The sequence below is a fragment of the Haliotis asinina genome, chromosome 6 (assembly GCF_037392515.1).
Source record: "Haliotis asinina isolate JCU_RB_2024 chromosome 6, JCU_Hal_asi_v2, whole genome shotgun sequence".
Classification (NCBI taxonomy): domain Eukaryota; kingdom Metazoa; phylum Mollusca; class Gastropoda; order Lepetellida; family Haliotidae; genus Haliotis; species Haliotis asinina.
In genome coordinates, this window is record NC_090285.1 from 5,423,059 (window position 1) to 5,435,118 (window position 12,060).

The 12,060-nt window shown below is 40.0% G+C and overlaps 1 protein-coding gene across 1 annotated transcript; it reads right to left on the reverse strand.

The window, feature by feature from the left end:
- Positions 1 to 1,744: 1,744 nt before the first annotated feature.
- On the reverse strand, positions 1,745 to 9,510 carry LOC137286779 (organic cation transporter protein-like). Its single transcript, XM_067818771.1, has 10 exons — positions 9,368 to 9,510; positions 6,999 to 7,218; positions 6,519 to 6,622; positions 6,199 to 6,353; positions 4,946 to 5,114; positions 4,423 to 4,638; positions 3,828 to 4,054; positions 3,259 to 3,440; positions 2,057 to 2,208; positions 1,745 to 1,850 (listed from the first exon to the last, which is right to left on the reverse strand). Exons 1-10 carry the CDS (start codon positions 9,508 to 9,510, stop codon positions 1,745 to 1,747), a joined length of 1,674 nt encoding a protein of 557 aa, XP_067674872.1.
- Positions 9,511 to 12,060: the final 2,550 nt, after the last annotated feature.

Consider the following 12,060-nt stretch of genomic DNA (forward strand, 5'->3'; position numbering starts at 1 on the left):
GAGAACGTCTGTCAGTCTCCTTCCCATACTGACCATCACGTCACAGCATCGGATTCACTGAAGTGATTTTCCTCTCCTCAAAGAACTTGTGTGCTCTCTGTGAAAATGATGATGGACTAGTAGCTGATGCCTGTGATGAGGACGGTGGAATGCTCGCTGATGGCTGTGAGTGAGTGAGTGAGTTTAGTTTTACACCGCACGCAGCAATATTCCAGCTATATCGCGGCGGTCTGTAAATAATCGAGTCTGGACCAAACAATCCAGTAATCAACAGCATAAGCATCTGCGCAATTAGAAACCGATGACACGTGTCAACCAAGTCAGCGAAACTGACTACTCGATCCCGTTAGTCGCCTCTTATGACAAGCGTAGTTGCATTTTGTGGCAAGCATGGGTTTGCTGAAGACCTGTTCTTCCCCGGATCTTCACGGGTCCATTTAACAGTTTCCCAATAACAGTGCTGTGGATGTTCACATCGATGCTGAGGCAGAAAAAGGCTGCGTCATGTCACATCGGGCCGCAGATATTGTGTGAAGCACATCTTATATAATTACATACATGTGCATTCCAGTAGACTTGGGTGTCCTCGGCCGTTCGTACTACAATTATTAATTCGGGTGGTGTTGAATTTATGCTCTTGTGTATTTGAATGAATTGCTGAAAGCCGATATGGCCATCTACAACAAATATGTAACTGTCATGCAACTGTTAGGTAATGGCATGCACCGGGTCCAGTCCGATAAAGAAAACAAAACTCTTCGACGTAATCGGTAATTTTGGTAAGACCTTGTTCTTCTTTTCTACAGAGCTTGTTTAGCGAAAAGCCTGTTGTTAGATTATGCTCGTGTGTGCGTAAATACGACTGGAAGAGCACTGCTATCCCTTTGCGCAAGTATTCTCAAGCATTGGTGGGTGTTGGTGTGTATCTTTTCCGTTACGTTTTGACGACGGATGTTAAGGTCACAGATGTAAGAAAATAAGACCACAATGACTTTATTTATTTATAGCAAATATGTCAAATGCAACATGAAAGCACGAATAATTACATAGAGGGTACTAAACGACCTTCCGTGTAATACCATTTTTATTAAACCATTTCGCTCGTTTGATACTAAATCTTTAACGAGTTTCTTGAAAATGGTATTTCACGGAAGCGAGTTTAGTATTCTGTTTATTACTCGCCAATATAAATTGACAGAAACTGCGGCGAAATTGCCTATAGTGTGAGGACACCCAGCTTTCAAGTCAAGCAAGGTCTAGTAAAATCGCGACATCAACATTAGCATTGTGACGTCACAACTTTGAACCATTTTGACGTCATGCGTCAAGCGGTATTATACTAGTGTAATATTGAAGTGAAAATATTACACTGCAGTATCTTCAACGGGCGAGTAATAAACCTCAATTTTGAATGGGTTGTCACAGAATGTCACAACATATAAAGTATATAAATGTATACAGGAAAATGGCTGTCAAGCTTTGGTGGGAGGGTCAAATATCTATGTTATAATAGAGCAGTATAGTTAAGGGAAGTCTTATAAAAGAAAAGCGCAAATCACAATGGAGTCTGGAAGGTATATGTCTCGAAGATATATACCAATCAATGTTGGTTCATTACTATATCCTGCATGATACATTTTAACCAGTCTTCAATCATGGCATTGCTTCAAGGTGAGGGGTGAACTCGCTCTCTTGTCAAGCCCTGCTGTCAAGCCCTGTTGTCATCTTTCTCTGTCTCCTTGAATTAAAACCTCTCGTCGCATATCTTCGTGAACTTGCCACTAATTTGTATATCATCTGATGCGATACCACCGAGCGTATCCAGACACTTTTGGCTGCTGTTGCTGGTTCTAAAAAGACGATGTGTGCATTCATATATTTAATGATTCGCGTATTAGATAAGCATTCATGTTAGGAAAACATGCATCAGTGTTTTTCTTAGGTAATTGTTGTGTGTCTAAAGTCTTTTCCAACATATGTCAGTGGTGTCCAAGCTGAATAGATATGCTCTTTCAATACTGTCCTCAAGAAACTCTTTATGTAGCAAAAGACATACCTTCCAAACATTTTGGCGTCTTCGATGTTTTCGGGGAGTTTTCTGTTCAGGGTTTCGGGAAGTATCAGTGAGAGCAGTCCTGCCCCGACAGTCACGGCTCCAAACACAACAAGTGGAAGGGCTGTCTTAAGGTTCCCTCCTACAAGTAATCCCTGTTTGAATGTAAACAATAACTTTGTCTACAATGACCAAATTATACATCTTCGACCAAACACCGGATACCCCGAGTACCCCGACTGATTTGAAATCAACGCAAAAAAAATCCAAAATGGCATGTATTTCGTGAATTTCAACATCGACGTATATCAGCATTGCCAACAGTGACCTAATGCACAGATATATATACTCTTAAAAAGCACATTTTTATTTACAATTAAAATTATATAGGAGGTGTATCGGAGTCAATCAATGTTGATATGATAATATTGAATGGATCACCACTTGCACATCCTTACAACCATAGTTATTTGGAATGTAGTCGCTTTTGACAGATGATTGGTGTATGCCATGTTATATGCATGTGTACAATTTTCATTTGAAAACGAACGACTAGAAACAAACACTAACAAATGTGTGAGGCAAGATGAATGTCAAAATTAATATTCTAAGTGATTTCTCGACCTTCTCGAAAACCGCCATAATCAAGACGGTCCCCATGCACGTGTATGGGGCTACTGCGTTGTGTAGGTGTTGTGTTTGGGGTTGAAGTAAAGGGAACTGGTGGTGCGTTCACAACATGTCTGTACTTGAAACGTTTGTTAACGTTTACACTTCCTATTCAAATTGAAAGTTCAGGTTCTCCTACTTTTTTAAGAGTACAGTTTGGTGGAACGCTAGTGCTCACCAGATTTCAAAGAAATCACATTCGCGTACACGTAGACATTTGATACAGCATTCCGATAAAGAGAGGGTGAGTGAGTTTAGTTTTCGCCGCACTCAGCAATATTCCACCTAAATGACGGCGGTCCAGTGATCAACAGCATGGGCAACGATCTCCGCAATTGGTAACCGATGACATGTGGCAACCAAGTCAACCAGCCTGACCACCCGATCCCGTTAGTCGACAAGCACAGTTGCCTCTTATGGTTTGCTATTCTACCAAAGGTCCAGTCCGATAAAAAAAGCTGATTGGTTCTTCACGACATAATGAGGATACACTGTACTTTCGACATTGCAACAAACGTGACAAAACAAATACCTACCAGATCAGCGACAAAAGGGGAGATAACTCCCCCAACTCGTGCAAATGTGGAGCTGGCGCCCATTCCTGAGTTTCGGACAATAGTAGGAAAAAGTTCAGCAGAAAATACGTATATGATAGCAAAAGCTGCCGAAGCACCAAGTTTCCCAATCATTGAAAGCGTTGTGGTAATCCAGGTGTGGGCTGAAACAAACAACTACTTGGATCACATGTATCAGGTATTTGTATTGACCTCATGACTGTTTTCCTCAAGCGTATATGCGTCCAAGGAATGACGTGCCATAAACATCCATATGTATCAAAGAAACAATAACACAAGAATCCCATTCCAAATATGCGATAACCATCAGCATAATTAATTTGTGAAACACTATCAAATAGTCATGATTTCAGTTGTACTTGATCTCACATGTCTAAGTGTTCGACCCATGGCCTATAATGAAATATATGATGACTTTCCTACTTACAAATGTACTGAAAACTATACACTGCACTAATTAGAAACATATCAACATTGCTCTAAACACTACTTCCATGTTCAAAAGATTCGAAGCATAAATAAAATCTCACAGCTGTCGCCATACATGACCGGAAACATTGTTGCCAGACACGCTATGCCACCTAGCATCATACTCCCACAATGCAGTTTCTTCCTTCCGGCGCGGTCGAGGAGAAAGATACACATTATGTAGGCCAGTGTCTCCACGATGTTAGCTATAGTGAAGTTGAGGTAGATGTCCCCGCTGAGATTTTGGACGTTTAGTCCAAGACCGTAGTACACCATGCTGATCACAAACCTACAACACCATTTTCGCAAATAAGATAAGGTTGGTGTCGCCTTGAGCAACATCTCTTTGTCTGATTGCTGGTCAACGCTGCGCTCAGCAATATTCCAGCTATATGACGATGATCTGTAAATATTATCGGGTCTGGACAAGACAAACCAGTGATTGGCATCAGTTGAAATACGAGGACACGTGTCAACCAAGTCAGTGAGTCTGACCACCCGATCCCGTTAGTCGCCTCTTACGACAAGTATGGGTTGCTGAATCGGCATGGCAAATGACGTCTTCAAAAAGACGTGTACGTTTTTTGTTCTAGTTGAACATTTCAAAGATCCGTGCCCATGAACTGGAGAAGGATGAGTCCATGTCAGTCCATTTACCAGTTTAAGAAGATGACGAGACTCCTGATGAGGAGAACTGGCGTAGTGAACATCTCCCACACCCTTGCTTGAGGCTGGTTCAGATCCACCATGGATTTGTCGAATATTTTGGGAGGAAGGTCGACGCCATTCACTTCCGCCGCCTTCCGTATAATCTCTTCCGCTTCAGCATCCCTCCCACGTGACAGCAGCCATCTTGGAGATTCCGGGATGAACCTAGGACAAAAGGATTGTGTCATATGAAGCATGATGACACAATCCACGAACCGTCCAAACCTTATGAGTACGGTTCCATACAATTAGAAAGAATGGTCCAGCCAATCGGCAGTTGCTGGATTTGGGGAAATTCAAACAAAAAGACAAAATTATTCACCGGATGAAGAAGGAAGATATATCCGGAAAAGTTGTGTTCCTTATAATCAGGAAGTCGAGAACCTTAAACTAAGTACATTCGCTTTGTTGTGATATAACTTAGGCGCGGACGTCTTATCATTATCATATAATGAGATAACAATGCACCTACCACCATAGCAATAGCAGGAGTACAGACGGCACAGAGAGAACCAGTTGCAGATGCTGCCAGTTTCGAATGCCATAAGCCACGGCTCCCAGGATGAAGAGACCGAGGCACCAAAAGAGTTCGATGACAATTCCGGCAAGTACTCTTTTTGAAGGCCCGACAAGCTCAACACCTTCAAGTGGACAAAATATCCAAAATGATTTAAGCATTAAAGGTCGTTACTAATATTGGAAACTAATACGTTTGCGTAAATATAACGATAAAAAACAAAATACCCTAATACAGTTACATTCGAAATTTAGAGTTAATACGCCAGGAATGTTTCCCTCCAACAAAAGATAAAATCCTTCCTTAAGTCTTAAGACATCGGTGCTGTAAGTAGATATGGTGTTTGCGACAAGTGAAAACCAGTGCCACCCGTCGCAAATACATGCAAAGGCAAGTTAATTGTTTACATGAAACAACATGGTACGAGTTAGAAAAGGGAATTACATGTGACATTATTTCAGATATTGTTGTTCAACTAAAACATATTTTATAAAACGTTCATCATCTGAAAATCTACAGTGGTCTAGGATGTTGTAACCATCATCAAACAACTTTCCAACATGAAGCTCTTTGTATCATACTCAATTGTACCTCAAACCATGTAAAATGTAAACAACAAAGGCTGCAGCTGAAGATTTTTGTTTGAATCAGAAGTTGACTTATGAAAAGTGGAAGTCATCCCTCTTGTGATACAGCCTTGTTGGGACTATTTTTTTCTTTTTCTAACTGTCACTCTGAAATGTATTCACATGTTTATAATTCTAAGGCACTCTGGGTCATATTTCTTCTCTTAAAATACAAATAATATATCATAGGTCCGGTGATACAGGTTAATATCCAAATTTGTAGTTTACAAAAACCTCGGGAACGAGCGAATTATCTTAAAGCTGTGATTGGGTGATTTTGTGTTTTATAAAATGTACATCCATCTAGTAATTAAACTGATTAATATTTTTAACATTTAGTGCTGCCTTTTCAATAAGATCTTATATGCTGCATGTGTATCTTATATGCAGGTTTCCTCAAACGTACTGTCTGGAAGAAAATAAAGAATCCCTTTCGCCTTCATGTGATCCCTTATTTTTTTCCGTCAGTATATAACAGCAATTAAGGGTGTTTTACAAAAACCGAAACGTGTACTACTGAAGTCATTTAGAAAGTTACATTGTGTAACCTGACACTCTAAAGTATCTAAACGATGATCTCACCAATAACGAAGGCCGACATAAAGACGCCGGCATTGGCAACTCCGTTGATGAACCGAAGTGCAATGAAGCCTTCGATGTTTGGAGCGAAGGCTAAACCGATGCCAGAAGCACTGTGGAAAAACGCACTCAGGAAGAATGTCTTCTTGCGTCCGATCCTGAATGTTAATACATTTGAAACATTATTTCCGTATCGGAACCATTTTAAAATTTTAAATTTAACGAAAATAGTAAATTACGAACAAATTCTCAGATAAAAAGATAAAGCAAACAGTATTTAGACATGGTTTAATGATCTGACTGCGGTGCTAAGAAATGCTCACAAATCTGACAGGAATCCCAGGAAGAAGGCTCCACACAGACTTCCTGCGAAATTGATAGAGTTGGACGTTGCCCGCCATCCCTTGTCACTACACACTATGTTGAACTGTTTGAAATAATGAAAAGCATCTGCATTTGAAATCATGCGTCTGTGTTTGTAAAATGTAGAATGTGTGTTGAATGTGTAATTGTACACTGTAATAACTCACCCTGAAAGAGTCATTGTCAGGATTTGGTCTTTGTAGAGTCTACGTATTAAGGTCGAAAATTGTAGACATATATTCTAAACATAGACAAAGGTCGAAAATTGGTGACGCCACCTCATTATACAACACACTATGCTGTCTTCCACCTCAAAGTTCAAGAAGTGAAAACAATCACAAACCCTTTTTATTTGATGTCTTTATAGCAATTTGAAATGACTGAGAGATAAAATCTTAGAGTACGTGTGTCACTATGTATTATTAGAAATAAACACTCACCTGCGCAAGAGCTGTGGAGGTGAAGGTGGTTTTGTCATACACCCAGGATGTACACTCTTGTGTCTGGTTGCCCGCGGTCACGTTTGTGTACACGTTGCACTCTGACAACGTCAATGCATCGTCGTCATCCCGTTCCCAGGGTATAGTGCCGTTGATGATGACTTCATGAGCCGAACCTTGACTCGTGTAAGAATCATTAGCAAGGCCCGGAACTGCACATCTGGAAAGGTCACTAATTTCCTTATGGATAAAGCAACATGGTTGAGTAGGTTACGGAAGTGAATCTCTCATATACAATGATGACAACAGGTGCTGGAAAACAGGTAAATCAACGTGTATCCTCCCTCTCCACGAAGTTGGTAGTGTGGAGATTCAGAAACCCATCAGAGAGTTTTTTTTTCAGGTAGGTTAGCATTGACTATTCACATTTATTTACACAATAAATTCATTTTCAGCCAGCATTGTAAGTATTGATAAGATATCCGAATCTATGATTACAAAGTAGCTACTTAGAGTCATCTCTTAGGCAGTCTGTCATGATTGTAGCCCGTTCACGTGTAACGTAACATACGACGTCTACGTCGACACCGTGGTGAGCAAGGTCTCTGATCCCTCACGCTCTGTAAGTATTGAATGTTGAATGGGCTTGCGTATGGTTCACGACAGGTTACAAAGGTGCCTTCAACGAAAGTCATATGTGTGCACACACACCCTTTGACTTTACAGGTCGTTACAAGAAACATTAACGGAGACGTCTTTACAAGTGCCCGTCTACGTGCCAGTTGAAAAGACTGGTTAGTTTAGTTTAAACATATATATTTTATTCATAAAGTGAAATTGATCTGGGACAAGTTTTTACAACTTCAAGAACCCCTCTCTCAGGATATTTGCAATGACAAATTTCAGCAAATAACGTTGATTATTGGAAACAGACATAGGGAATGATTGACAGTTACAGGGAAATATGAGGAAACGAATGGTATACAGAAGGAAGGCATTTCGTATTTTATTTCATTTTTATAATTATTCTGTAATGTTGTTTTCAAGAACGGATGATGCAATCATATCATTACAATCACACACTACTTAGCTTTAGACATGATTTTTCTATGTGATGATCGCTCTAACAAGTAATGATCAGGAAATTCGCTTGGGTTATCACATGCTCAGGATGGATCTGGGATTACCCCTTCCCTGTACAGATTGTAACTTAATCTGCTGGCCCTTTGTTGACATATATCGTAAACCTCTAATCCCATGTCTGGTACGTGAAAACAGCTTTTCCTTTTTCTTCTAAGAAAATATTGCCCTCAGTAATGGAAATGAAATGTCAAGATATATTTGCTATTTCAGAGACCGTGAAAGGGAACAATTTTCTTTGAAACAAAACAGACTGCACATACAGTGCATCATGGTTTACTCTCCATCGACAAAGTTTACCAGTGCGGACATAGCTACAATGTGACATTTTTTCCTTTAATGGATAGTATGTGTCAGGTTAAAACAATGATACGAGCTGCAAAGAGGTAGGTCAAACACGGTAGATACTGGAGACGGAGGTGAAGTGGTACTGGTAAATACGAAGTCACCGCTGATGTTTACCTGGCATACATACAGGAACATAATCACACTTTCATGGCCGTGTTATGGGGTCAGGGATAGCGAAAGGTGAGAGAGAGTGAATATAGAGCTCTGATCCACTGTTGTTCTCTTGAGTAAGGCAACACAGTCAAACTGAAAGACGAGTTTCTTTAACACTGTAGCGTCAACAAAATATTTGTATTTGTTTTACATGATCTATATTACTTAATGTCGGCATACGCAATTGGGAAACATTGTAAACCTGAAAGTGCCCGTTCCACTGAACCTCCATATCAGGGTCATCATATTGATGAAGCCACTTTGGGGGACGGACTTACAGAGACCAATAAAGAGATTGTTGTCAAGTTCTAAACACCATTATTTTTAAGAGTGTGAGTGAGTGAAATTAGTTTTACCCGCCTCTCAGCAATATTCCAGAAATATGGAGGCGGTCTGTTAATAATCGAGTGACCAGATCAGTAATCAACAGCATAAGCATCGGTCTGCGCAATCGGGAACCAATGACATGTGTCAACCAAATCAACCTGACTACCCTATCCCGTTAGTCGCCTCTGATGTGTACTGAAGATAATTCTAACCCGGATGTTCACAAGTTCTTCAGTATAATGAAAAGGAAATGTGTGCATGGTTGGAAACAATGAAACATGCATCTGAAATTCCTATTACAACCTTTGTAAAAAAAATATATATATAGTCATTGCCCATTACCCAATAATGTTTCACTGTTTACAATAGATCGTATTGCATTGTGCAGTGTAACAACTTACCTGAAATCCGGGAGGGCTAAGTAAAACACAGGTAGAAGCGTCTGAAAGGCGATGGAGATTGCAGATAAACACACAAGCAAGTACAGGCGTTTTTGGTAGGCACCAAACTCCCCCAAGTGTTCGAGTATTGTGTCAAACTTCATCCTTCACACCTCAGAGCAACTTACTGCGGTCCGCCCATTTATTAAGTAAAAGAGCGTTAAACCACGTGATAGGATTGGTCCAGTTGAGGATGGTTTGCCTAAAGACAAGTATCGTATTCGTATAAGGGACCAACATAACCGAATACGCTTGAGGCTGACCAGTTCAAACATAAATGGCTGAAGGAGCATTAAACTCAGCTACTAAACAAACACGGACATTGATACGCGGCTTTATACACAAAGGCACACTAAGTCAATATTCACACTGTAAAAGATGAATAATTAATGTTTTGCATAGTCACGCAGTTCGCGTGAACTTATTTTCGTGCACGTTTTCTGCGCAGCCCAGGTACCCTTCTGTCTGTCGTTTTTGCCTCAACTTCGTCATTGTTTTGCTGCTAACAAATTGTGCACAATATTCTTACTTCATATTGTATAGTTGGCGCTCTTGCTCTACATATATTTTATTTACTGTAGTTATTCTGATAACATTGCTGATACATGGGGATGAAAGCTTCCAGTGACAGAGTAATCAACCTGCCACTATTGATGGTACCCAACGAAAATATGGACGCATGCTAAACTTCATTCATAGCTTCCTCAACATTTGCATTAAACTTGTAAAAGTAAAGAATGCCCAAAACCCCGTAGATGCTGTCTCAGTGTTGGTCTTCATTTTCCAGGTTGTGAGATAATTAGCATTGTGCGTTAAGCTTTAAGACAACATGCATGGTCCGTCCCAAATCTATAATCCACCAAGTCTTTGAATGGCATTTAGAAGTGAAATGTGTCAGGTTATGAAGGAGTAAGCATTAACTCCGAAACGTTGTATTCTCATATAAAGAAGTTGATATCCATAAAATCCTCATTCTTATAATCCACCAGTGTCGATATGCGCTCGTCTTGATTGCCAAGTTTACTCGATAAACGTTATGTACTAATCATTAATTAAAACTAAGCTCACTCACTCACTCACTCTCTGCTGAGGTACATCATGTGTATATTTTCCGATGCATTATGAAGTGTCCTCACTTCAGTGTTATCTTTGCAATTGTTTATTGTGAGGTATAGTGTCAGTAAGGTATATCTAATTATTTTATTCACATGATTTTCATATGCATTAAATGTACAAACTTCAAATATTGCTAATGTTTTATTCTATAATGACTGGCCACTAATCGATGTTTCTCCTAGTTATATGAAGGTGTTTCGGTCCAAAGCTAATTCCCCAACAACAAATGCTAGGTATTAGAATTATCCAAAGAAGATTCCGTACGTCTGGGCAGATGGTCACGTGTGCTACGAGGCTATGATTTTGAAGTTATACACAGTTGAGGAAAGTCAAAATGCAGTGCAAACGCTGCTGCTATATCTCGTACTCAGTATCCTGAACCCCAAACTCTTCCAGTCGGATACAAGTTCCGGGGCTGTATCTCAATGACTGGCTTCCTCGTTTAGCTTTCAGTCCTTACCTGTGTGTCCTGGGAAGGTGTTCAGGAACATCTAAAGTATCTTTGTTAACATATTATAACATAAAAAGAACATTTGTCCATTTCTTTCGTTTACACATTGAAATATCAATCGCCAAAACGTACTAATATTTAAGCAGTATTTGCATTCATTTCACGTGTATGTATGACATGATACACACATAGGAAAAATATACCACGATTAACAGCAGATGGGGTCGACAGACAATGCTGTTGCCAACGCCCACGGTTTCCACCGTATCACTGTTATAAGACTTACTGCGCGTTACAGAGAGACTTGTTTCTCCGCAGACAGACTAAGAAGTGGCCACGGGCGCCCTCGTATCACGAGGATAGCGGAAGACAGGCACCTCTGTCATTAAGGAGGGAGGGTAACGGTTTTTTTGGTGTTTAGAGTACATGTCTCTCAGCGTTTCATTGCGTTTCAGATGAAAGTCACTTGCCTAAAACTGTGTCCAGACCATTACCACACAATCCCACGAAATGATGCAAAGAAATGTGTCAATATGTGAAATTTCATAGCACAAAAAGAAATGATAGACAGACAACTGTTCCTCGACCAACGTTCAGTCAACACTTGTTTGATTCTTATTAATTCATAAAGGTGTTGCCATGAGGTGTTAAACCCCCAAACAACACAATCAAGTGGCAATATATATCTGTCAATATCGGTTCAAGTAAATCATGCTGGTCATGAGGCAATTGTTATCATCAGGTCCCCTGTGTTGTTTGAGGTGTGCCCTTGGACCTTGACACATACATTTAACTGACGACATGGGTGACTGGATAAAGTGTATATATTATAGTGCTGGCGGGTATGTCATATTTCCTAAAACTGCATGCATATGTAAGGCATTATTCCATTGTCATATCACTGGTTGGTATGTAATGTCTTAAATGCTAGTAATTCACTCTATCGTCAGGTTTTGACATCACGCAGGTGTCCACATAGTTACACACATGTATCATAGTTGGATAGTTTAAGAAATTGTTCCAAGTATAACCTGCATCAACATGTGTTTGGGGTGTACCTAGACGTTCACCAGCTTTAGACATATCA